General features: G+C 44.1%; 3 protein-coding genes and 1 long non-coding RNA gene across 7 annotated transcripts; 1 reads left to right on the top strand and 3 right to left on the bottom strand.

Annotated features, from left to right (window-relative positions):
* Positions 1–105: 105 nt before the first annotated feature.
* On the bottom strand, positions 106–3,277 carry adap2 (ArfGAP with dual PH domains 2). The gene is made up of 11 exons (XM_086133362.1): positions 3,070–3,277; positions 2,836–2,960; positions 2,651–2,742; positions 1,870–1,958; positions 1,678–1,790; positions 1,443–1,592; positions 1,265–1,348; positions 1,057–1,119; positions 725–802; positions 407–635; positions 106–323 (listed from the first exon to the last, which is right to left on the bottom strand). The coding sequence occupies exons 1-11, from the start codon at positions 3,206–3,208 to the stop codon at positions 295–297; spliced, it is 1,191 nt and encodes a 396-aa protein (XP_085989488.1). The 5' UTR covers positions 3,209–3,277; the 3' UTR covers positions 106–294.
* A 163-nt stretch (positions 3,278–3,440) lies between these two features.
* On the bottom strand, positions 3,441–12,971 carry atad5a (ATPase family AAA domain containing 5a). The gene is made up of 22 exons (XM_086133361.1): positions 12,646–12,971; positions 12,154–12,217; positions 10,406–12,060; positions 10,256–10,322; positions 9,987–10,142; positions 9,600–9,726; positions 9,256–9,516; positions 9,003–9,151; positions 8,690–8,831; positions 8,233–8,499; positions 7,949–8,045; positions 7,786–7,868; positions 7,534–7,670; positions 7,263–7,434; positions 6,719–6,883; positions 6,404–6,637; positions 6,192–6,256; positions 5,927–6,116; positions 5,680–5,834; positions 4,475–5,310; positions 4,237–4,395; positions 3,441–4,105 (listed from the first exon to the last, which is right to left on the bottom strand). The coding sequence occupies exons 2-22, from the start codon at positions 12,202–12,204 to the stop codon at positions 4,027–4,029; spliced, it is 5,247 nt and encodes a 1,748-aa protein (XP_085989487.1). The 5' UTR covers positions 12,205–12,217; positions 12,646–12,971; the 3' UTR covers positions 3,441–4,026.
* Positions 12,972–13,492: 521 nt separating this feature from the next.
* rfx1a (regulatory factor X, 1a (influences HLA class II expression)) lies at positions 13,493–23,614 on the bottom strand. Of its 4 annotated transcripts, none has more exons than XM_086133856.1 (18): positions 23,478–23,614; positions 21,735–22,110; positions 21,241–21,353; positions 21,064–21,159; positions 20,278–20,375; positions 19,744–20,179; positions 18,767–18,948; positions 18,060–18,179; positions 17,810–17,943; positions 17,558–17,676; positions 17,281–17,387; positions 16,795–16,946; positions 16,478–16,575; positions 16,200–16,349; positions 15,904–16,112; positions 15,674–15,827; positions 15,536–15,581; positions 13,493–15,459 (listed from the first exon to the last, which is right to left on the bottom strand). In XM_086133856.1, exons 2-18 carry the CDS (start codon positions 22,087–22,089, stop codon positions 15,299–15,301), a joined length of 2,730 nt encoding a protein of 909 aa, XP_085989982.1. In that variant the 5' UTR covers positions 22,090–22,110; positions 23,478–23,614; the 3' UTR covers positions 13,493–15,298. The 4 variants fall into 4 exon arrangements, with proteins under 4 accessions (XP_085989982.1, XP_085989985.1, XP_085989984.1 ...); XM_086133859.1 differs by having other exon boundaries at positions 19,795–20,179; XM_086133858.1 differs by having other exon boundaries at positions 21,241–21,350.
* Positions 23,357–25,565, top strand: LOC147192626 (uncharacterized). The gene is made up of 3 exons (XR_015103281.1): positions 23,357–23,489; positions 23,585–24,224; positions 24,305–25,565. It is a non-coding gene; the product is annotated as an uncharacterized LOC147192626 (long non-coding RNA).
* Positions 25,566–25,749: the final 184 nt, after the last annotated feature.

Raw genomic sequence — 25,749 nt, 5'->3', positions numbered from 1 at the left:
AGAAACTAAATCAATGCAGCAAATAACTGTTGCAACAGCAGATCAATTCAGCTTAACAAATGACTCGGAATAGAGCAATAACATGATAAGAAAAAAAGGTTGATGTAAGACACGGTTGTCAGAACTATTTATTTGGTACAAAAAAAGTTCAACTCAATACAGTTTCAAATGAAGACGACCACAGTTGTTATTTCAACAGTAACTTAACAGCAACTTCACGGACACATTCATGGCACAGCGCAGGTCACCATTCAAATGTTGCTGTTGAATAATTTAAATCCTACTTTCCAGTTTTCATCGTTTATTCCTGATGTTGGCCTCAGCTGCAAAGACAAACAAAACAAAAAAAATGCACATCTCCAGACACTTCTGTAAATGATTCTCAAATTCCCATTGCCATGCTTACTGGTATAATCCTGTGGTGTCATAGGCCTAGACATAACCTGTCTGAGGGAGTCCAGCCACTCTCTTTGCTCGCTCTCGTGCTCGCACATGAAGATAAATTGCCGCTCGGGTGTTTCCACCACGAGGCCGTACTTCCATTTGTTCCCACGGGTGTGCTTTGGGACACAGTCCCTAACAGAGTAACTGTTGCTTTCTGTGCCAAGAAAGATGACCCCCAATTCCTCAGCGTCCTAGATTCACAGTGAAAAAAGCACTTTCAGACATGCACTTCCACAGCAAGGGACTCATCTGTCAAGTAATACAAAAAGTTTGTTCTCACCAAACAGCCTTTAAAGTAAAGTAACTTCCTATTTTGGGAGTCCAAAATGAACCACCTCTTTTTGAACGGTTCCTTTTGCTGGTAAACATAGTATGGATTATACAATAATAGATGTGTTAAAGCCATAAAAAGAAACAAAAATATGCTCTTAGAAATATAAATATTTTTTGCACATATTGACAGGTTTCCTAGTCTGCACACTGTGTGAGCAACAAAGCTGGGAAGCAAAACATTTTTTTAAATGCTTTACTGAAGAAAAAGAAAATTAACAACCTAATATTTAGCACAGACACCTGTAAATGGGTGATGTCATTTGGAGCGCAAGAACTTACCGAGGGTCCTGTTTTTTCCATGTATCCTTCTTTCAGGTAGTTTGGTGTTATATTCGGTATCAGCTGCCAATGAGAATTCAAGTTTCACTCATATCACGACCAAAGAGCATCCAGGTTCTTATCACTCAACTCAGGCACTTCTCAGTTGAGGTGAAAATATTAACATATGATGAATTCATGTTTGAGAATGAACACTTTGGGTGCTTACATCAACATCGGTTCCAGTCGGGTAAGCCGTCTTTAGGTATGCATAGCGAGCGGCTCGTAGGGCGTTGTACCACGTGACTATTTCCTAGGATCCAAAAAGAAAACCCATCAGGTCCAGAGTAAACAAAAGGGGAACCGGGGAAAGTCAATTCGTGATTGGGATGATCACACAGTCCCACCTCGGGGCTCTCGTGGTACACATAAAGGCTCCTGGTGTGGTCGCTGTCAAGGTAAGTAATCTGCATCCCATGGGGATGACCGATCTTCTCTGGCTGAAATGTTACATTCAAGTGCTTGATAGAGATGAGGGCTTTTGGCCCTTTGGACTCCTAAATAAACGAAAAGCATGTTGGCATCCGTTTTGGTTGCCAGATCAAATGTAGACACTCGCACGCTATTTGCAAGCTCACTCACATTTTCCTTGTTGTAGTAAGCCAGAGTGAATTCCCTCTCAGACAAAACAAACTTCCTCTTCAGAAACTGTGTGTTCTCCTTTCCTTTCTTCCACAGGATCCCTTCATAGAAGCCTGGAATCAAATCAAAACGGGGACTCCTCCTTCCATGGACACTTGAAACGGCGGGATGGGTGAGAGGATAAAACATCACCTGTGGTATAAGATGGAGGTGGATACTTGGTCTCTCCTGTGAATTCCAACCTTTCATATTTGGCTCGAATCCACTGCTCTCTTAACACTCTGGAGAGTCAAACAAACATGAAGAGGCAGCGCAACAACTTCCGACTTCATAGTCACTCTGCTTTGCTTGCAGGTTTAAAGTGCAAGTCAGCACCCAAAAAATGATTTTTAATATTATGCTCTACGCAACCGCAGTAGTCCTTAACAGTATTCTGATTCCTTTTCTGCTTGTGGAATATGAATGAAGCAACAAACTTCACCCATTTTTAATCCATCTCAGAGGGCAGCTATTTTGCCACTGAAAATGCCATCGCAGTTGCCAAGGCAATGACCGATCACGGCTGAGCTCGCCAACGTCAAATGACCAAAAGCCAGAAAACGGGTGAGCCGTGATTGGTCGTTACCAGAGCAACTGTGCTGTCATTTTCACTCGACAGCAAGTGACAAAATGGCCACCCCTTAGAGAACGTGTGGATTTTGCTGCATAATTGATCTTCTGCAAACGCAATATTAATCAGAATACTCTGAGGGCGCAGATATTATTGGAAAGGAAAAGTTTGAGTTGACTTCCCCTTTCAGGGGTCACTTCAATTGGAAACCTCACTTTCCTGAAATATATGTTACTGTATCTTAAAATTCTGTTTTGCCTCCGCTTGCCTGTAGTTGCACATTTCTTATAGTGGGATTGATCATTCAGTTTTGTGAGGGGTTTCAAAATACCGTACCAAAAAAAAATATATATATATACTTACGCACAGTCAGTTTGCTCTGGTCGGTAGTAGTAAGGAGGAAGTACTTTTTCATACAAAGCTCTGGCTCTGGCATTGCCACTGGATTTCATCAACTTCCCCCAAGGCCCCCGAAAAAGAAAGATTTTTCATAATAATATTGTACAAAACTAATCCATTATATTGTACCTAAATGTGTGTGGCCATACCTCCACGAGCTCATCTTCCCAGTAGTCGAGCTTTATGGACTTTACTCGGCTAGACAAGTTGCGGTGGACACCAGAACAGTTCAGACACACAAACAAACCCAACTCGTAGGATGCCCAGTCCGGATCTGACGGGAACAAGACAAGATTAGGAGGTTAGTTGTTGTTCTAGCCAGGACAATCGCAAACAGAACATCTGAAAAATCCGCAAAAAAAAAAGAAAAAAAAAGGCCCCACCGGGTGTGCCACAGTCTGCACAAAATCTGTTCTCCGGCAGCTTCACCAGCTCCAGTAAGATCCTTTTGTTTCGCTCCCAGTTTGCCATTGTGCTGCACAATAAGGCTTCCTTCCATGTGGCACCCTCAAAAAGAACCATGGTGCCTACATATTTGCGCAAGTGGCATAATGCGGTAAACACAAAGTCTAAAATGGAAAGTGGAACTTGCGAGGTTTGTTCATGTCACAACACAAGGCGGTCCTTCCTCTTAACCTTGTTCATCCTGCAGCGACGAGTGTCAAGTGCCGAGGGCTTTTCTTTTCTTTTCTCACATGCTAATAAAGTACTCCTGCCAATTTCACAGTTTAAATAAAGCGAGGACACTTTGTAAAAGTTGAATAAAACTTTAATTTTATTCAAGTGTACAAATATAAGGTATGTGTAAAAAATGTGATCACGTGAATGTGCCATTTAGGACTTCAAAGTCAACAATTAAGACACTCCATACATTATATGGCCGTTGACTAATTCATACAAAGCCTTTACAGACAAATGTTTTGCTATTTTTCACATTCAACTCTTATGCTTGATTAAAGATCCACACTTGCTCTAAAAGCAATTCCTATGCGATTAGAAACACGTCTCAAAAAGCAAAGAATTCATAATTGCTACCGAGTAAAAAAAACAAAACAAAAAAAAACAAATGTACAAAAACACATTGCTTAAGTGATCAATTGAGTGCAACACCGCATGTGAGATGAGTGATGCCAGAACATTTCTGTTGTGGTCGTATTTCAAGTCATCCCACTCTGAGACTTCGCTTGGACGCGGCTAAGTGAGCAACTTTCAACGAAAAGCGGGTTACCAATGTCGTCGAGGTTCCTAACCCCCTGTGCTGCGTTTCACCTGGAACCCAGAACTGCTTGTGAAAATAAAATCTCCGTCATCACAAGTACATGCGAGCTCTTCTCTGAGGATTATGGGAAGTCTTTGGAAAGATACTGGAGACTATTCTTGTGGAGACCCAGACGGATGGAGTCTAGGTAGTGCAAAAACCTGGTAGAAGAAAAGGAGAACCATACTTTATGCACCACACAAAGAGTTTCACACTTTTATTTATAGCTCTGAGTAAGTGTCTGCCTGAAGAAACAAGTGCTTAACCGCATCCTGGTCAACTGCATGCTCACCGTCGTTTCACCTTGCCTTGCTCCTTAATCTGCTCTGACCTGCAGATGGTGCGCAGGGCTGGCAAGTAGTCCACGGCAACCGAAGACCTGTTGCCCAGCGTAGCAAATGTTCCGCTGCACACCATGTTCTCCATTAGATCTCTCCTCTGCTGCACAATCCTGGAATAAACATTGTTGTCGGGGAAAGTTGACACAAACAAAAGTTCCAATTGATCTATATAGTATATGTTGGACTCACTGGGGCTGACAGAGGCTTCTCTGAGTGAAGCTGTAACATTCGCAATGAGCGGCAACAGGGAGGGTGAGTTCCGCCGCGGTGTCCTCCGCTAGCTGCCCCTCGAGCCGCCGGGCTCGATCCCAGGCCTCTTCCACAGAGCGCCGACATTTGCGGAAGCTCAGCGCCTCAACCGCGGTCTGGATTTCCAGCGTGCGCTCGCCCACCACCCAGCTCAACGTATCCAGCTCAACTCTGGACTCATCAGTCATTCCGTCTTTCAGAGCTGCACTGACTTGCGAGAGTCCCCTGTGAGCATCGCGCCCGTGATGAACGAGTGAGGAGTCAAGGTCAGACATATTGTGGAAAAAGTCACTTATCGATTCGAGACACAAGGAGACAGGAACACTCTTTTGACGCTCCGCCTGAGTCAGCGGTTTCCTTTTCTCTAAGTGTGGAAGTAGTCTTTCACCGGGTTCCTGTTTGGACTGAGGTCCCTCTTGCTGCTTGCAGAGAGAGAGGAAACTCTCCTCTGAATCGGAGTCAGAGTGCAGTCCATCTTGGTTCGGTACGTAGTGTGTCCTCTTGCTCCGCTTCATTCTTCGAGACACTTTGATTGGACTCCCGTCATCTGAGCTGTCGGCCAACGCGGATGACTGTCGCGGCCGCTGGTGGAAAGGCAGCGCGTCAGACTGCGAGCAGGCAGATGCAATATCAGAAGGGGGCTCTGGTTTGTAGGTGGAGATCAACTGCGTGCGTGGTAAAGGCAAGAGGGTCTCCATGTTGGAGTAGAGCAAGTTAACTCCTTGTCGAGTGCTCTCCATTAGCAGCTCCCAGCAAGCCGTCTCATGCGTCTGACTCTGTTGATGCAAAAATGTACTCTGTCCTTACTCAATACACATGCTAGCATCGACGCATAATGCTACGTGGATATATATTAACGTTAATAGTTGCCAAATGTACCATTCATTGTTTCAACAGTAACAGTAATACTGTAGAGCTTCAAAGAGACGTGAACCAATCTACATATGCAATTCCATGAACAAATATATTTGGCGTGAATCCAAACAACTGACAATTAAAAATGAGTAACAATTTTTAAAAAAGCAACCAAAAACTTTCATATCATAATTTCAATACACAGTATCGAACTAATGCAATTTGAAGGGAACTGCTATTTGTATTGAGGGTCAAAAGCTAGCAACGCATGTCATGATTCTGCAGTTTACCCGAAGCAGCTCCCAAACATCCCTCTCAGGTTCAATGTTCAGTAGGCCCAGCCGGCTCTCCGTACAGCCGCTTTCACATGGAGGTCGAGGTGACGTTACAGAGAGCGCACACGTGTCTGCCGTTTCATCGCCGGGCTCTCGCTTCGGTTCATTTTCTAAATTTCAACAACACATACCGAGTTTATTTGCCCCATTCAGTCAGTAACGTGATCGGAAGTATGAATTAGATGAACACTACTGCATTTACCATTTGGGTTGCTGTCATCTAAGTGTGACGTCACGTGGCGCCCCCCCGCACTTCGAGTCCAGCATTGCAGCTGCAACAGGCTCCGCCGGAGGTCACAACCATTGAGTTGGAGCAGCGCGCTGACGTCACGCTGATCCGTCCTGGTGTCCTCAACCAGACACAACAGGCGCAGATAGCTGCTGATGTCCAACTAAGACGGGAAGAGATTTGTAAGGCCCAACTTAAGCATGTGGGGAATGAATCCCTGAAAGAGGCCGCCACTCACCAAAGAGGGTGTTTTGAAGTGGATCTCTTCAAAGTTGCCATCAAACGTGGCGCTGAATGTGGGATCTGCAAACCATCCAATGTGAGTTGGGGGGGGGGGGGCGACAAAACAGACGAGGCAGAATCTTCATATTCACACAAGTTAAATACAGCTCATCTCTCTTTCGAATGTGCAGATATAATTCATGTTATGGCCTCCACGCTTCTACTGACCACTGGTGGTGAGGATGACTGGTCTCTTTGTCGTGCTCATGAACGTCTTGATGGCAGCAAGAAAGCCAGCATCTTCGTCAAAAATAACATCCACTTCTTCAAACAGGATGAGCGAGGTGGCCGTCCTCTTGCTTTGCTCCTCGTTCTCCTCAGTCGTGGAAGCCACGGGTGATTTGACCGCTGTGTCTTTCTGTTTTCTGGGGTTGTCCTGCGGCTTCACTTTCTTGGACGGGGCTTTGAGGTGAAAAAACAAAAACTATTCATAAACACTCTTAAGTTTGGTTCTTTTGATCGGGATACAATTGAAGCATTTACCCTTTTGGTCCTCCTTAGTGCTCGGTGGTTCCTTGTTGCTGGGTCGGGCCATTTTGAAAAAGTTAGCTAAAGAGGTTGGAGGCAGGCCTCCTCGTTTCGTACCTCTCGGGGAGGTGGGAGGTTTTCTGGGAGATGAGACAACCCCGCGAGGAGAGTTCAACTTCCCTGAATGATAGAGAAATGAAAGGAGTTGAGCTCACTTTCCAGCATCAAGGAAGTCAATTGGTTTTACACCTTTTATATAAGGCCACTTTGTTTAAATTCAATACCTTTCATTCGATGAATGCGACGACTGGGGGTGCGTGGGGTCAATTTTATATGACGTCAGTTTGATGCCGCATTAGTCGTTTAACTTTGATGTCTTTGCGATACTATATAGCAAAACCATAAACCTATTCCACAGCTATTGCAGCTTTTAACAAGAAAATGACAACAGGCAATGTGGCATTTTTCAGACTCGTGTTTTAGGGATCAAATGCAATTCTTCGGCATCATTTTGGAATTTAGGATCTACAGACGCAGGGTCTGCAATATTTGTACGTACTTGGAGAGCATCCATGTTTGCCGGTGCCGCTGCTTGTGCTGTAGCTGTTAAAGTATGCGGGCTTGTTGGTACTGACTCCTTGACTGTCCACCTGGTGCGACTGAGTGGCTTCCTTCAACTGGGACAGAATCAGACGGCCACTCCGTTGAGATGAAGCGTTCACCTCAAACACCTCGGAAGACCAGGCGGGAGATAGACAAACACGTAAGGCGAAGGTCCACGGGCACCCGCAGGACACGTCAACTTTTGCGTCATCGTGTTCTGTCTTCACCTTAAAGCCCAACTCCTGAGCGCAGGCATAGACTGAGGCGGTCTTTCCTATTCCCGTGGGTCCTATAATTAGGACGGTATTGCACAACGAGTCCTCTGCGGACAGAGGGTCCTCATCTCGACAGTCCCAGTCAGAGTCTGCAACAAAAGACAAATATTCAGACATTCAGTTCATAAAAGTAGGGTAGATTACAAAAATTTAAGAAATAATAATTCAAAAATATATATATATTTTTTTTTCTTAATGACACACCGTTGCTGCCTTCCTCTTGCTTCTTTTCTTTCTGCTTATTTCTCTCGTCCCTGTCTGCACGGAGCTTCCATTCCTTCAGCCAACTGTGGAAAAGGGGAAAAAAAAGCTGAAGTAAGCTGGTTATTTCAACAATGAAAAACCAAAAAGTCATTTTGGTGCTTACCTGTGCAGCATCTGCACTGAGGCCGTGTTGCCAACGATGTCACTGGAGTGCTGCGGCTGATATTTTTCTGTCCACAACACATCCTCCTTTGCCTCAACTGTGGAAAACAACAAAACGTGTCCTTTTATCTCATTCTGGTTTCTAACAACCGATGACATTCAGACAAGCTGCGGCTGTGGGAAGAATAATCAACAAAACAAAAGAGGGGCCACCGAGGATAAGAAAGCTTGTCACTTTGACAAGTGGAATTATGTCCTGCGAGAAGGACAATCATAATAACTCACTTTTCTTCTCAGTGTCCTCGGACAGGTCATCAAGCAGAACCACGGCATCTTTTTTTCCAGGCGACGGCTTGTCCTTTGCCTTATCCAGTCTGGCTCTCTGGGCTCGTCTTGTGCGACCTACACTCTTTGATGGCTTTGGCTCCAAGGTACAAATGTTGTCTTCATGATGGGCAGCCCGCTGTTTTTTTGCTACTTTGGCCACCTTGTCATCCGTCCTCTTCCTCTTCCCTCCTACTGACTCGGGTGACGGCCGCGTGCTTGCAGCCTCTGTATGAGGTCAGTTAAAAAACACGGTTGCTTTTTCTTGTATTCAAACATTATTTCTACTCATTTAAGATACCACACAATGTCTCTCGGCAAGGAATTACTTTCATAGTTCGCACTCCATTTTTAGATCATGTCCACTCCATTTGTGTTATGGTGCCACATGTGTCAACTGTCTTCACGCCAGACTTACCAAAGTGTTGTTGGTGATCAGCACGTCTGGCCAAGAAGCGAGGCAGGAATGTCTTACCGGGGAAGACAGGGTTTGAGGTGCTGACCTCTTCCATCAGAAGCTGACGAACTTTTTCAGAAATCTCAAACCTCCAGCCCGAACCCTGGAGGAGTGGGTGGAAAAATAAGCACAGTTTACACAATAAAAGTTGAATACTCACAACAGGTGGGGCTCTTTTTCTTTAAATCTGTTTGAATTATGGAATGACAGCAAGTGCGCAGCAAACTTTTAACACATTGCATGAATTATTTTTTTTTTTTAATGCTTAACATACTCGTTCGCGAAATACTTGATGCTGCGGTTCTGTCTTCAGGCCCAAGGAGCCAGTTAGAGGTAGATAGGGGTCAGACATTTGGATGCAAAGCTCATTGAGACGGCAGAGTTGGGGAGACTCGGGCCAGGGTAGACTCCAAAGAGGACAATCTGTCATTGTACAAAGCAAAGATGAATTTGATGAGACGCATTCACAAAAGTCAAGACTATTCCTTGAGTGAAGACAAAAAAAAAAATGAATATGTTGTCTTTACCATTTGGTATTTGCATCATGTGTACAACTGGTTGGAAAGAGGCACAGGAAAGCGTGTATGTCTCTTTGGTGGCAACAGCCTTGGCCAACTGCTTCTTGAAGGACTCAGGCAGACCACTCTTGAGAAAGTCTCTGCGAGCCTTGAACTGCTCATCATCTTGGCAGTTTTCAGAGCCCTCGTGGCTGCTATCATCAAAGATGGAAATCACCGGAGGTGCCTTGCGAGCATTCTTCTCCTGGCCCGGCAAAGTGCCCTTGGAGTCTTTCGGGAAGACAATATAGAATCATTCAGTTGCTGAAAGAGCGTGAAACAAATGGATGGATATTAAAAGTGAGAAGCACTACCTGGGGGAGCTTTAGTGGCTTTTCCCAGTACGTCATTTAGATTGCGTAGAGACGTCTTAGTTGTACTTTTTTGTGGTCCCATCTGAGGTGAAACAGTTTGGGCGTCATCCAGGCAGATGACAAAATTCTGAAATCAAACACCAAGTTAAAGTACAATAGGGCTTGACCATTTCATTTTCGTCCTTCGTGTGAAAACATCACACCACAAAATGACACTGCTATTACAGGACAGGTGGACGTGGACCACAGAGCACTTGAAGGCTGCCTCAAAATAATCTAGGAGTATCTCAAACAAAAAAAAACTCTTAACTTCAGGTATGTTTCCGGATATGATTGATATGACTACATGACTGTGTACTTTGTACCTTACAAATTGGTAAAACGCACCTCATCTTCACAATAACTCTTGGATATAGAAGCCTCAGTCCTTGATGAACGCCTTAAGGTATTCTTCTCAACAGCATTTTTCTTCGTCTGTTGAACAGCTTTCGCCTTCGCCACCAATTTCTTCGCCTTTTTCTGTTTTTTGGAGTTGTCCGATGCCTTGAAACAAACAAACAAACGAGGGCATGGGTGTACATTTTTTCGGCACCATTTAGTTGATTTGAAAACAGCTGAATTATTACCACCTATTATATAAGAAATATCTTACTCACATGACAGGCCAAAGAAGGATTTTTGCCACCTCCAGATTCATTTCGATGAACTCTCCTCAATTTTATCCTGAACATATTGATGAGTCAATCAACCATCATAAGGTGATTGATGATCAGGCATTCGAAATGCTAACACTTATCATGTATTACCTGATTGGACTCTCTTTAGCGTCAGGTGGGCAGAGCATCTCTGCTACGTAGACTCCATATTTGGACTTGCGTATTTTAGGCGATGATCCTTTCACCGAGGCCTCTGCGCAATCCTTCAAGCCATCCACTTTGCTAACGGCAGATGTTTCTGAAGTTTGAGGGGCTGGCCTAACAACAGCCTCTCTTCGAGACCTCCTCACAACTGGGCGAGAGGGATTTAAGGAAGCATCGGGCTCCTCTTTGTCATCAGATTCAGTAGGCAAGGTGTCCTCAGGGATCTTTGATGAGGTCGTGACTCTTTCTGCTGTTTTCATACATTTTCTTTGTGGTTTGGTCTTTGTCATCGTTTTGTTTTCCTGAAAGTCATTTTCCTCTGCATCCTTCTCTGCGGGTTGCTTTTGTTTGGCCTGGTTCTTGCCCAGCTTTGCTTTGGACCCATCCAGGCTGGGTTGTTTGAAGGCTGCCATGAACTGTTTTCTCTCTACGTTGTGGCACTTGGGTGTGGATTCACTCTCAATCACAGCCAAGTCAAGATCCTCCTCTTCAAGTACCACGTTGGATTTCCGTTTGGCTGTGACAGGCTCCGTGTGAGAAGGTGATTCTGCCTTTGGAAGACTTTTCGCACCTTTTCTCCAGTTCATTAGCAAATTTCGACTTGCCTCAGGTCTTCCCGCTTCCTGCTTTGGTGAGATGGTGTGCATTTGAGCCTGAATGGTGATGGTTCGGGGTGAAACTTGGACAGAGACCTCTGTGGATGCTACGGAATTAGAGGTGTCCAACTTGTGAGTGTCCAATTCATCTGCCTCTCGAGGTATCTTATTCCCTTCGCATTGCACAGCAGTTGTCTTTTCTTCACCCTTGACCTCGCTCTGACTGCGCACAAAATCCTCATAGGAGATTCTTACCGTGTTGCTCTTCAACTCAGAGCCCCCAGTAACCTCTGTGTGGACTGCACAGGAATTTTCTGAACGTTCCTGCTCAGATTCAGAATAGTTTTCCTCCTTTTGTTTAGTCTTCCTTGAAGTGCATACAGCTTTTGTTTTAACGGGTTTCCCCTTGTCTTTTACACGTGCAACCGTAGATGAGGCGCAATTGGTTGACACATCTCGTTCAGGCTGGTCATCCTTCCCACATTTAGAGGCACTTTTGTGACATTCATCATTTTGAGCCTGTTTAACAGGCTGACAGGTGTTGCTCTCCATTGATCGATTAGAGATATAGGCATCGGCACTAATCTGAGACAGCAGAGCATCTGTGTGATCGCTAACAACAGCACAGACACTCTGGCAATCTGGCGCCAAGTTCGATCCCTCCACAATAGAGCAGTTTGCCTCATCATCTGAGATACCAGTTCCAAGATCCACAAGTTTACTTACAGCTTTAGTTGTCTTTCTCTTCCGTTTAACAGGCTGCTGCTTGTCCGCTACATCTAGGTTGATATGTTTTTCTGAAGACCTCTGACCAATCTCTTTGATGATTTGTGATGAGCTGGATTTTACTTTAGAGGTCAGAGGCCCACGGCTGAAGTAGTCCATGATGTTATTGGAGCGCGGGGGTGAGAACGGTTTCTCCACAGCTTTGGCCACAGGAGAGAAGTAGCTGGTGATTGTCTTGACAACAGCACTGCCGCCATCAGTGCTCGATTTATTGCAAGGCTGTAAACATAATGGGGCAGGAAAGTTATTCACATATGTGACACACAGGGTAATAGCTATTACATGCAACATGTTGTTTGAGTAGAAATATACCTGTGTGTCAAAATCCTCTATGACAGATGCCATTGCCACAACACCAGCCATACTTTATAGGGTCCTAGGACAAAAAATAAAAACAGAAAAACAATCACAATAAGACAATAATAAAATTCCTTCATCTAAAACGATATTTACCTGTCAGTTTATAGAAATGGCATTTGTGAGCAAGCAATTTGATAGATAATCAATGTGACAGCATTCAGCATCTCTGGACATGAACACTGTCAATACAAATATCAATACAAATTGAGAATCGACAATGCCAAATTGACATAAAATGTAACGTTACTCGTTCACGGCTACTGTAAACACTGGAGATTAGTTTCCTATCAGGGGGAGCTGAAAGCACTAACGTCAATGCGAAACGCTACAGGTAAATAATCACCTGATAACAACACATTATTGTCAACATGGAGCCTTGTCGGGTAACACTTGCGGTCCTTGTCAAAGATTAAGTACTGGTAATATTATTGCCAAAACACTTACCGAAAACAGTAACACTCCAGCAACTACAGCGACCTCTTTTCCTGTTTACGTTTCGTGACGACAGCAAAATTAATGTCCACAATCAGAGACGGACATCTATTTGTTGCTAGCATAAACGTAATCTACTTTAGAAAACAACAAGCTAGCAAAACACGACGGCTTCAAGAAACTTTGCCCCCAAATAGTTTCCACAGCTGGTCCGCACATCCTGCTCGCGTCACCTTCGCATTTACAAACGCTAAGTGTAAATGTTAAATTTGTCTTTTTCAAAACGTCAATCGAAAAAACATTATTCTGGACGAGCGTTTCAAAATCGCGCCAGAGAAGCAAGAGCGCCAAACATACGTAATTGTGTCGGGGTCAATGATTCCACCAATCAGCGGAGAGAGTAGATTTTCGTCATGACTCGTCGTCTCATGACCAAACTAAAGATGGCGCCCGCCCCAGTGACATACCGTATATACAGTATTTCAGTAAAATGACAGCAAGAGCGGCAATTGGCAGGTTAACATTTGAGCCTTACAGCATAGAGGCCATGGCCCCGGCCTTCCTGTGTCGAGTTTGCATGTTCTTCCCGTGCCTGCGTTGGTTTTCTCCGGGTACTCCGATTTCCTCCCACGACACCTATATACTTTAAAGTTACAGCGGCATAACTTCTTTTTTTATTTGTGGTTTCTGTGAATGTGCATTGCTCTCAATGCTGCAAAAAAAGTAACGCAGGAAGTCGCAGCTGCAAGTCTTGACACACACAGATTTCCAAGAATACATACTGTTACATTTTATTTGAATTTACTGCGAATTCAGAATGTGTTCACCTTGTGAACGCTTGAGAAAATAGGAGAACAAATGCAATTTTAAAAAGTCTTTAATTAATATACTGTATTTAAAATTAAACATCTGAATTGCATTCTACCACCTCCAAAGGCACAGTCATACTTAAAGTAAACCAAATCCATAAAACACTGTCACTGAACATCTTTAGTTTACTAACTTTGTATTTTCATAAGAAACAATGCACTTTAAAAAAGACTAAACATTTTACTCAACAATGACATTTTTTTAATCATCTAAACACTGGCGTGATATGTAATCAGCCGGGGTATAGAATTGGGACTCTCTAAAAATAATAGATGTGCTGGTTTGAGGCTTCAAACGGCCCTTAAGAACAAAGAGGCCTACCTTGTAGTGATTAAAGAGTCAACGTAAACACAACACTAGCATCGTTACTGACAGTGTTTACAAAGATGGGTTGATGACGCAAAAGTAAGCCATTGGCAGGAATGCAATGATGTGGTAGAGGACAGCAGATTAAGCGTCACCGCACACTTTAAAATCACAGGGGTGTGATCATTTAAAGTGTGTCACACATTGTACCTCACTTTTCAACACGCAATGCAGAAAAAAAAATATGAAGAGAATTGTGTCAGACATGTTGTATGATAAGACAAGATGTGCAAAGAGGCTAGGTCTTAGCCTATGTGTGGATAACTCTTCAGATATGAGATGGGGATCGGTAACAATACAACCACAAAAAAATAAATAAAAATCAATAATTCACACAAGGGTTTTCTACAATGTGTGACATCACAGCACCTTACACTGCACAACAGGTTCATTTAGTGACGATAAAATGCAAAAGAATGGAAAATTAACATTGGAATAGGTCACAGTTCTTACTCAGGCGCGGAAAAATCCTTTCACACAAGGATAAAAGAAAACAGGTTTGGCACCAAGAGAAAAAAGATCATGAAATGTGAGGACAAAATTACTTCCCAGAAGAAAATGAGGGCACAATAATGGCTTAAATTAAAACACAAATGAAGCACTTGAAACAAGATCATGTGACACACACTCAAGATTTTTGCAGCAACACAGGAGAGTCCTTATTCCACAGCTGTGGCTTTATCTGTACAGGTGAGTAGGAGCTGTGACAGGCACTCCTCGAACACACCAATGTCTCCTTACAGGCAGTGAATTGAACATGTCTCTCATGGGAAAACAAAAGGACTTAGGAATCGCCTGCAGGCGAACAACGTGCCGTGACTCACATACACACAATCAGACCAACATACTTTGACATGGTTTCCGTGTACATTCAAACACACTGAGATGACAGTGGACTCTCTCTCTCTCAAACACACACACACACACACACACGAAGCATATTAAACATCTCCACAATTCTGAATTTCCTGTTAAAAAAAAAGAAAAAAACAATTGGCAGACATTTAAAAGGTCAGGGTCCAGTTATACACACTTTAGTTTCAGTGATTATTCAATTGAGCAGTCACATTTTGTGGAAAAAAATGTCACTAGTTTCACAGACAGGAGAGAGACACGGGCTCTAAGTGCCAATGCAGTGGCTGGGCAAAATGTCTTCTAAAAGATCGACACAAATCAAGGTCAAAATGCACATTGCATCTTTTTGTTTTGGGGGGGGGTCTGTTTCTTACATTAATGTGTAAATTAAATCCATCAAACAAGTGTGTGTGTGTGTGTGTGTGTGTGTGTGTGTGTGTGTGTGTGTGTGTGTGTGTGTGTGTGTGTGTGTGCATTGACCAGCGAGAAACAAATAGTAAGCGGGACAGACTGCAGCAAAAGTGTGCACAACATTTACAATAGCTGATGTATATACACGAGTCTTCTTCGTTGTTCAGTTGTCAGCTGGTCCGGTTGTGAAGAGGACCCGCTGGTCTGTTCTGGCTAGCTTGGCAGGAGGCTCCAGAGATTCGTCTCCTAACACGACGGCATCTGACGGCAGGGACAGCTCCTGGCTTTCCTCATCGCTTTCCTCCTCCTCTTCCTCTTCTTCTTCTGAACCACACACATTTTAAAAAGTTTCTTAGGACATGCGTGAGACGCAGCTGGAATGAGATCTGAGCGCGATTACCTTTGTCACCATCCAGCATGATTAGACCTCGTCCTAAACTGGCAAACTAAGCACAAGATGAAAGATTTATTATAATGACTGCATGTATGATTACTTGTTGTGTTTATCCATGTGTGTGTGTGTGTGTGTGTGTGTTACCTCTCCCATGACGGCAATGGGGGTCTCTCCTTTAGCCTGGGCTACTCGATGCTCTATCAGGTAGTACATGTACTCGTCATACAGAAGGCGAATCAGGTGAAAGGAGCCAAAACTGGCTGCACTCCGCAGGGTAAGGTCCCGAATCACCATGGAACTGGAGAACAGATGAGAGTACTTTAGGCCATGTGGCAAATTCAATACACGCACGCGTCCTTTCTACTGTGCCACACCTGTAAAAGGACCACTTGAGCAGGAACAGCTTGGCAGCCTTCTGGAAGGTAGGACTGTGTTGGTGGGGTTTCAACACCTGGGAAACCACACCATCCAACCAGGCAGCCCACTGTTCCAAGGAATTCTGCTGCTGGAGGGTCATCTTAAAGTCCTGCTCCAGGCGTTGCACGACGCGGTCTTCACAGCGGCACACCCATGAGGCTTGCTCCTGCGCGGAGTGAACAGGACGAGGTCAGTACGGCATTTGATGGTCTGACCCAGTGCAACGTTCGCAGCAATAAGAAAGGGCGTTCACCTGAACGTTAGCAAAGTCAACGCGGTTGAGGTCAGAGAGCATTTGGTTGATCTGGGCAGTGTTTTGGAGGACAGCACGAGCGGCCTGTGCCAGGTGGTTCAGACTGGTGTAGCGCCGCAGGGTCTGGGCAAATGCATTGGCTGATGTTACCTGACAGAACAAGAAAATTACAGAGAAAAAGTACATTAGTGACGCTATTGGTGCACACCACTGTATAAGAAGCCACTCATCATTTTCAGTTTGAGCCCATTGTCGCTACAAATAGAGCGGTCACGTACCTTGATGCGAACCATTTCCTCGGGAATGTTCATCATTGCGTTGGTCAGCCAGCTTTCCAGGCTTTTGGCGAAGTTCCGAATGGCTTGAGTTAAGGCACCTGAGGGCAGAAGGAAAATGGTATTCTTGTAATAGTCGTAAGGCAATCAGTTAAGCGGACTGTTTCGAGATGAAAACTAGATAACTTCTCCAGAAATTAAGGTCATTCGAAAAAAACACAGGCTAAAACGCCAAGAGATTCCTTCCCAGTGGTTTCTGTATTTCAATCACATCGACATGACAAACTAGCTACACAGCCACTCCTCTTTAGATGTCTTACTGGGGATTGGTCTGAGGACATCAGGGATGAGGATCTCTACCAGGCCCTGATAGAGGCTGTTGTCACAGTCACGGCTCCATCGCAGCACCGGGTCATATTTGCACAGCAGCACCAGGCATGACTTCGGGAGACGCTTTTCTGATTCATCGTGACTGGCAACATACAGAGCTTTCATTCATATATTTCTAAAAATGTCTTTGTACGTGTTGCACAAATAGCATTTTAAAATGCTGCCCACACATCTGATCCTGTGTTACCACAATCAGTGGTTGATTTGCATAACCATGAGGTTGATTAATGTGGCTCAATAATCCCTTAAATTACTATTCAGTGTCCTTTTTTTTTCTATTTTGTAACAGGTGTGCTTCAGAAAGTTGTGACGCTGTCAGCAAGGGAATGATATGCTGATAAAAACTGCAAAGCCTAAATGTTCAAATGCTGATATGTCCTCATGTAATCAGTTTGGGAGGAATCTGGACCACTCACACAGCCAGTGTGGCATCTCCAGCCTGACTCTGACTGAACCTCCAGAAGCTTTTCCAAAGGGTCTCCACTAGGGTAAATTGAAGATTGACCATCACGTCCAGTATGGCCTGACAAGAGGGAAAAGAAAAAGGAATCATACCACAGCTTAGCAGTACACTAAAGCACTTACAATTGTCTGTCCATTTGCCGTTCACGTTCATGTCTTGTCTTCTACACAATGTTATGAAATTATTTTATCTGTTGGAACCAGTTAAACTCATTCCTCTCACTTGATTACCTCACAGTGTTCTCTGTAGAGCAGCTGAAAGCTCTTTATGTGATCCAGTTCGATACCCTCGGGCGGGGACTTCCCCTGGAGGTCAATATCTGGGAACTCAGGAAGTGTTCTGGTTGCATCTGACCAATAGGACACATGGCAGGAAAACTCAATTTCAAAGGTCATTAAAGTAAGGGAAGGTGATTTTCCATCACAGTTACAGTATATGACAAGAAGGCTTCTGTTTACTGCCACCCAAACTAAATAACTAACCGAGGAACTGCTGGTACTGCTGAACCTGGGTGCTGATGTCCACCTGTCCAGAACCTTGCTGCTGAAGTTGCTGCTGTCCCGCTCCCGAAGCTGTCCCATTGGTCATTCCCTCCACTTTATGCACAGGCTTCAACCTGATTGAACAAAAAGAAAGTACACGAGACAATAAAAGCACAATCACCATGATTGAAACTTGGAAACATTGGAAATAAATGTCACTGAAATGTCTCCAGCAATGTGATGCGTGTACCTCTGCTTTTGAGAGAAGGGCTGTTGCCTCATAGCCAGATGTTGCTGATCTTCCATTAGGCGGAGAAGAGAAGAGCCCGCCTTGATTCTTAGACCATAGTAGTGATATTTTGAATTGCCCCTGTCAGGTAGATGAAAATGTCATCAATTTCACAAATTCAATCTCGATTGGAAAAAAAAACTGACCAGGAGAGGGGGCAATATAACTTAACGCAGAATAACTGCATATTTCATGGAAGATGAACACATGAATTTACAGTTTCTCCTCTGGTGTCAAACTCACAAACACCACACATGCTGTGGTTTCATCACAGCCCACATTCCCTTCCACACAAAGAATAATTTCCAAGGCTTTAAGATTTTTGCACGCAGTTTATCTCCTCGAGATGGATGCCACAGTATTTAAAAAAAACAATCCAGGTACTACTTGAGATCTTATCTGCATCAACATTTAATCCAAACAGGTTGTCTGTAGAAATGACTAGTGTGTCACACGGCTCTTTAAAGATGTTCATCAGTGTTTTCAAGAGAGGGAGTGGGTTAGTCTCTGTCACTGTCTCGGGTAAGTGTTTTCTCATATCAGAAAATGAACAGACACTAAATATGTGACGGCAAATTAGAATCAGGCAGCCTGTTGCAAGTCGTCTGTTGTGCCTGAAACGCTTATGAATGGTTCTACACGTCCCTGAAATCTATGACACATCTTACCGTGTGCCAAGGCGTCGTGTACGTAGTCCCATGAAAACAGATCGAATGAGTTTCCCGAAAGAGGCGGCATTCACAGGCTCGAGTTTCTGCTCCTGGCAATGCAGCAGATAGTGGCAGTAGAGGGTCGAGCGTGGCAGACTGACTCCTTCGGCAGTTTCGTAGTTGTCCAGCAACCACTGTACCTGACCGGCAGGCAAGGGAAATGCAAGCGACTGATGCAATTAGCAACGATAAACCAGTCAAACATCCAGAACACAATTTAACAAACATGCACATATGGTACTTCTCACAGAAAGTTAGATTGGGCTTTCGGGTGAAGGTCAAATAAAGTTCACCTTCAAGGCTAAAGTGTCTTTTGGGTTCATCCGGGAATCACTCAAAAGCCCGTTATCCCTTGCTTTTGGTAAGTAGTGCACATGCATGTTTTTCAAATACACACTGCATGCACATGTATTTCCTATTCAATATATCGACACAAAACGGTAAAAGTTTGCAAATCATTTTGAAATGAGAACACAAATACCTTTGTGTGCGTGCCGTGGCTTACAACATTGGTATGCAATGAATTAATGACCTGGAAAACTGATGGAATGTCTGCCAGACATAAGTTGGGCACCGTTATCGTATGGAATTCTAAAATGACTGTGAATGGCAAATAGAGTTTGGGGCATTTCAGGCAAATCAAAGGTGCCCCTGTACATGCACTGCAATGGTATGAAAGCAATGGGGGTCATGATTTGTTGTTGGGGTTTTTTTGTGTTTTCTTTGAGCTGGAAATCACAGTTAAAAATATGGTACGCTTCAACAGCCTCAAATGGGTTCAACGACAAAAAGATTGTATTGCATGGGGTTGTATTACAATGCTCCGCATTTTTAATTGTGCTTTCCACTTGACGGCGTTAAGTGCATGGCACCAAAGGGTTGTGCAGATGAAAACAGAATGAAAAGAAATTCCTTCGCTTGGAGCCTCTGCATACCTTCTTGTCTGCCGACGGCACGCTACTCTCCTCCCCCTCCGTTATACTCACAGTGGCTGGGGAGGCGCGGGCGGTGTGGGCGTAGCTCTGACTGTTGCCGCTTGAGCCGCCGCTGCTACTGCTGCTGCTGCTGCCCAACATGTAACCCCCCTGGATCACATAACTTCCCGTGGCACCACCATTAGTGCCTGCCCCATCCCCGGACCCATTTGTGGTACCACCTGTGGAGACCACCGTAGTCCCTCCCCCTGTTGCACTGCTAGGCTGAGCCACAAACATGGACACAGCTCCTGTTGTGCCAGTGGTCACGGAGACAGTTAGAGGCGTACCAGGGGTGGAAGCCTGAGTGCCTGAGGTCGCCTGACCTTCATAATACTGGCCAGCAGTGGTCTGGGTGTACAGGGCTGTGTCAGTATAAGGGAAGGTGCCGGAACGACTGGATGGGAGATTAAAAAGAAATGTTAGATCCTTGAGAAGTGAAAGTGGGAAAGTAAAGAGTTTGTTTGCCAATGTTAGATAGGAAATGATTCTAACATCGTGCTGGTGGTGTAGTTGGTATCTCCTCCTTCCACATACTGCACCTGATTGGTGTACACATGTTGCACCTGCACTGGTGCAAGCTGCTGTTGGACCTATGGGAACACAAATGAACATATATTTCGACAACCCCTATGAGATCTCAAAAAGTTTTACAAAGGGCCCGACCAATTCATTGGCCAGTCAAATTCATCGACAAAATCGTAAAAATTAAAATATTCTGCCTGTAATTCGTATCTTTATTTTTGTAAGCATTAAAGGACCAAAAAGGAATTGATTTTGTAACTAATCGGTTATCGGAATTTCACCCTGGCATTTCCGTTCATTTCACTGGAGAAAGAAGAAGTGTTCTAAGTTACAAGCATGTGCGTGGGACAAATTGGTCTCTCGAGGCAACACTGCACTGTATTTTAAAATAGTCACTAACATATAAACACTTTTAACTCTGTAGCTGCTATCTCCCTTGTGTCTCTGACCTACTTGGTTGTAGCTGGTATCAGCAGGCTGCTGGTGAGTCTTTCTCCATGTGCATAGAGAACCAGTAGAATGGCTGCTGATAATGAATGTTGTCCATTGGGATCTAGATGAGTTTGCCAGTCTGCAGTCTGCTCTGGGGCCTAAGCGCAGTCCTACACTGCGTGATGCCTTTCTTCCATAGATACTGCTCTCTGACTAATGCTGTCACTCCACTGCTAAAAAGGAGCTACATGCCACCACATAGATGATGTGGATCATACTTTTCAATTGAATATCAAGTTTCAGAAGTTATAATGATGACCTTACCTCTGGGCTGATGTGGACTGGCTGTAGACTGGTGACATTGAGCTGTGTGCCCGGCTCAGTCTTGGCTATCTGTGAGGTGGCCTGGACCACTGACCTCTGTGCAAACAAAGAAATGAGGAGCTTTAGGTGTTGCAAGGGAAAACATACAATGGTGTTTTGCACAAATGGCCTGTTCACCTGCTGGGCTGTTTGGACTTGCTGAACGACCTGCGTGGGAACTCCGGTCTGCACGACGGCCGGAGGGGAACTGGAGTCGGATACACTGTCGTTTGAGTGAAGGGAACCCTCTGCTAGACAATTAAAAAGTATGAGATGGCAACAAGATGATGTTCATATGCAATTACAACTGCCATTGGCCAATTGTGCGTTGTACCATTCCTGCGTTTCCAAGTCTATTTTTTGGAATGGTCATTGATTCTCAATACTGGAAGCTATTTTTTATAATCAAGCCGGTACGCAGTTTGATTCATGTTTCTTCACTGAAGTAATGTTTGGTGTGTTTTTTATTGTTTCTTTCCACATGTGTAGAGCCCGGAATCGATCCCTCGACCTCTGTAGTGTGAGGCGGATGTGTTAACCAACCGCCCACCGTGCCTCCATGTAAACATGTATTATGTATTTAATATGTTTATTGATGTTGACGTACAGAGCTAAAAGGTGTGGCACATTACCTGTAACTGTAACAACGATGTACTGAGGAGCACTTTGGCCATTTCCAGATTGTGTGGGGGAGCCTTGGATTTCAGCTGTTACATAATGTGTTTGTGCAGGCTGAGTCTGAGCAGCAGACTGGGTTTGACTGCCAGTAGTGGGCTTCTGAGTGCTGATGGAAGTGGCTTGTTCAGTGGGTGCAGTCTGGGCTGTCGGGGTGACAACAGTAGGGGTAACCACAGTGGTCTGAATCTCAGCCAGGAACTGAGGGGTCGTTGCTGATGTGGAGCTTGCATCGGGCTGTCCAGAAGTGACAACAGTCCCTTGGGATGGGGCTGTTGGCTGGATTTCGCCGACATAGCCCGAGGTGGCCATTACACTGGCTGGGTAATTACCCTGGAAGCAGGAAACAACTACATCTAAATAACTTAGGGACATGTGCTGGCTGTTTGGAGTTAAATTTTGCATGAACAAGACAGCATGTATGCTGAACACAGCCCACTCGAAGCCTCTTTTCCTTTTAGTAGCATCAAGTAATCAATAATTAAGTAATGTAGACGAGAGTGCAGTTTGTCAAATCCAAAGGAACCAATAAGCAATGACAACCTATTATGATGTCATTCCCTTCCCACATAAAGTCCCTTGAGATCAGGCATTCAAAATAAAAGTTTGAGACGGTTGGAGTAGTTTCCCCATTTGTTCCCTGGGATGCAATTATGGTTGTGAAATACTGCTGGCCAATTAATGCTGCAGCTAATGTGGAAGCCACCCGAGGCGGCATATCAGTAGTGTCTTATTACCTGTAATGTGATCACACTGCATCTTAACTGTGGTACACGGTAGGAAATAAATATGATGCACTGCTAAATACTGTGCTTTTGTGTTAGAAAAAACCCCTCATTGAACAATATATGGACGTCCAATAAAGTGGGCCCAAAAGTGGATTTGAAACTCCAAAACAGGCCACTGTTTGAGAATCAAGAACAAAAACCACAACGTTAGCATTTGAAGACAAACGATAGCATTGTCTCTTCGGTCAAATGTTATTCGGAAAAATGACTCCATCTTATTGTATATTATAACGAAGCATCCAGCCAGGACACGCTTGCTTTTGCCACGCCTCTTCAAGCGTCAATGTCCGACACATGCCCTAGCTACTCCCTCTCTTGACTATTACGACTATCTAAAGGAAAGACAGCACGACCTTTTTCCTATTAAAACACTATCACATTTATTGTTCAGTCATTCTTCGATTCTTGGCCATCCTAAATCGGCATCTCTTTGTGTATCTATGCTACGTGTGTGGAGACGCTGTTGAACCGCGTTGTAGGAAAAGGACGACGAAAACAGTGACATACTGCACGGCTAACTAGGAACTCGTAACTACAACTCAGTGGGGGGTTAAAACAACACGAGCAATATGTTTCGTGACTCTACTGACGCCAAATATCTCTGCAACAGTGCTCCCGAGCGCCTCGACAACCGCCATTTTGTAACTGTTACCTTTCGCTTTTGACATCGCCATAACAACGGCCCGCAGCATCCGCGGCTGCGTCGTCACGGCAGGCAGACTGACAAGCCAGAGACGAGTGGGCGCAAACGGCCACACTCTGGAAAGCCACGCGACACATTATCGCCATTACGGCTAGTTTGCAGAGTAATATTAGAATCCAGCTGCCTGACATAAACAAGGGTTAAAAAAAGCTCGCTACATTTCATCCTGTAATGGGGGTAAAATATTCCATGTGCGCCACGGGCTTCACCTGTGATTCCACGTATGTAATTCCCGGCGTTAAAGCTCTTCTTTTAAATTTATGGCCGATTCAGTCGTTGTTGTTGTTGATTCTCGTTGCCGGGTTCTTGTCGCCAGGGCTACCGTGGCTATGGCGCTTCGTCTTCACCAGGGCAACTGTTGCTACCCACCCCGCTCCCTTTCCTCCCCCCCATATGCGGCTCTGATTGGCTGGCTCCGACCAAATTCTCTTAAAGTGAGAGTACTTCCACATTTTTTACGACAAAGCCCTACACGCCCATTTTTTCCTGACTGTCCCCAGGCAGATACAAGACGATGCAAGTGATTGAAGTGCTTTTTCCATCCATCCATACATTTTCTAATCTGCTTTTCCTCACAAGGGTCGCGGGCATGATGGAGCCTATCCGTCTGTTTTCGGGCAGTAGCTGGGGTACACCCTGAACTGGTTGCTAGCCAATCCCAGTGCACACATAGACAAACAAACACCCGCGCTCACAATCACACCTAGGGACAATTTAGAGTGTTATAACTACCCTGCCATACATGTTTTGGGAATCTGGGAGGAAACTGGAGTGCCCGGTGAAAACCCACTCAGGTACAGTGAGAACATACAAACTCCACATAGGAAGAGCATAGCTTGATTCAAACCCTGTAACTCTCCACTCTGAGGCCAGTGACCTGGAGCCTCCACCAGGAAATTTTTAGGCAAGAAGCGTGTCACACCCTGAGTTGGTTGCCAACAACAAGGCACATACATGTAGGTAAACAACCATTGCCGTTTTTACCTACCATTGACTAACTTTGTGTTTTCAATTAACAAAACCTGCATGTTTTTAGGACATGGGAGATAGCAAGAGTACCTGGAGAAAACCCATGCAAAGAGCAGGCTGAACATGCAAACCCTCTACAGAAAGGCCGGATACGAGATTCAAACCTCAGAACTGCAAAGCAGATCTACTAACCACAAAGGCACCATGCATCCGCTAACAGCAGCTCTCTACCTATTTGCCAATCATTCCAAAAGTCTATATGCACACCAACGGTAGCAAGGAAACCAGCACTGTATAGAAACCCAAGTGCATTGCACTGCACAGTATTGCAATGATGTTCCCTGCTCCCTGCATTTATCAGCTAATGAAATGACTGTGGTTTGTGTATGTCAATATAATGCACTGCATTACATTTGTGGTTTGAATTTGCTAGTAAAGTAAAATCTGGCCACGTCTGGCCCAAACGTTCTGAGATGCGGGGATTGAATCATCATTCCAGCCTGACTGTGTGTAGTTTGCATATTTGCTTTGTGCTTGCATTTGTTTTCTCCTGGCTTACTCACACATTTCAAAAACATGCACATTAGGTGAACTGAAAACTAACTTGTCCATCGGTGCACCCACAGTCAGCTGAACGAGGCATCAGCTAACCCTAGCGACGACAAGCAGCATAGAAAATGGAAGATCACCTGCCTATTGACTTGGTCATATTAATGCTAAGCAATATAAACGAGTTGACCTTGCATGACTTTTATGACTCTTTTTAATGAATGTCATGCTTAAAATGCCATTTTGCTTCGTTGCCATTGTCACATTAATTACAAATTCATCATACCATTGTAATTTTCCAAATGAACGACCTTTGACTAGTGGGTCCACAGATAAAAGGTGTTTTATTTTTGTGTGACTCGTAACTAGACTTCCATGTTATCAGACTTTGAAAATGTCAACAGTAATAGCTCTGTTCTCTCTGCTTACCTTTCCGTGAAAGAAATGACGAGGAAAAAGTCATTATCAGGAGCATAGGGTGGTAATGCGGAAGTCATACAAATTGTAATGAGTGATTTTGAATGGCAGAATGAAACAATACTTAGATAATTGTGGTTTTTGGTTAATACAGCTTTAATATCCTAGTATAGTGATGTTGGTGAGTGTATTTACATTTTCAGGAACATATTTATAGTGATACATATTTTTGGTTATGTAGGAACAGTATGATATTACTATACAATCGAAAGATTTTGTATTGATTTGATTTATTTATAAATTCCTGAAATAATCCAACTGCTATTAGTAATTCAGAAGAAAAAAATAGGATATACACTCACCTGTCGTAACATTAGGTCACATCATAATGAAATTCAACACAATACCATTTTTTGAGTGAACATGTGAGAGATTTGTCAAATGGTACCAGAAAATGCTGTTCTTGTGAAACATGCTCATGTTTTGTTTGTCTGGTCAAATCATCTGACTGGTTCACATCGTTAGTCTCACCATGAGCCTTCCAAT

The sequence above is a fragment of the Hippocampus guttulatus genome, chromosome 16 (assembly GCF_054856545.1).
Source record: "Hippocampus guttulatus isolate MCC_2025c chromosome 16, RoL_Hgut_1.0, whole genome shotgun sequence".
Classification (NCBI taxonomy): domain Eukaryota; kingdom Metazoa; phylum Chordata; class Actinopteri; order Syngnathiformes; family Syngnathidae; genus Hippocampus; species Hippocampus guttulatus.
The sequence above is the reverse complement of the archived record's forward strand: the minus strand, read 5'-3'. Positions and strand labels throughout refer to the sequence as shown.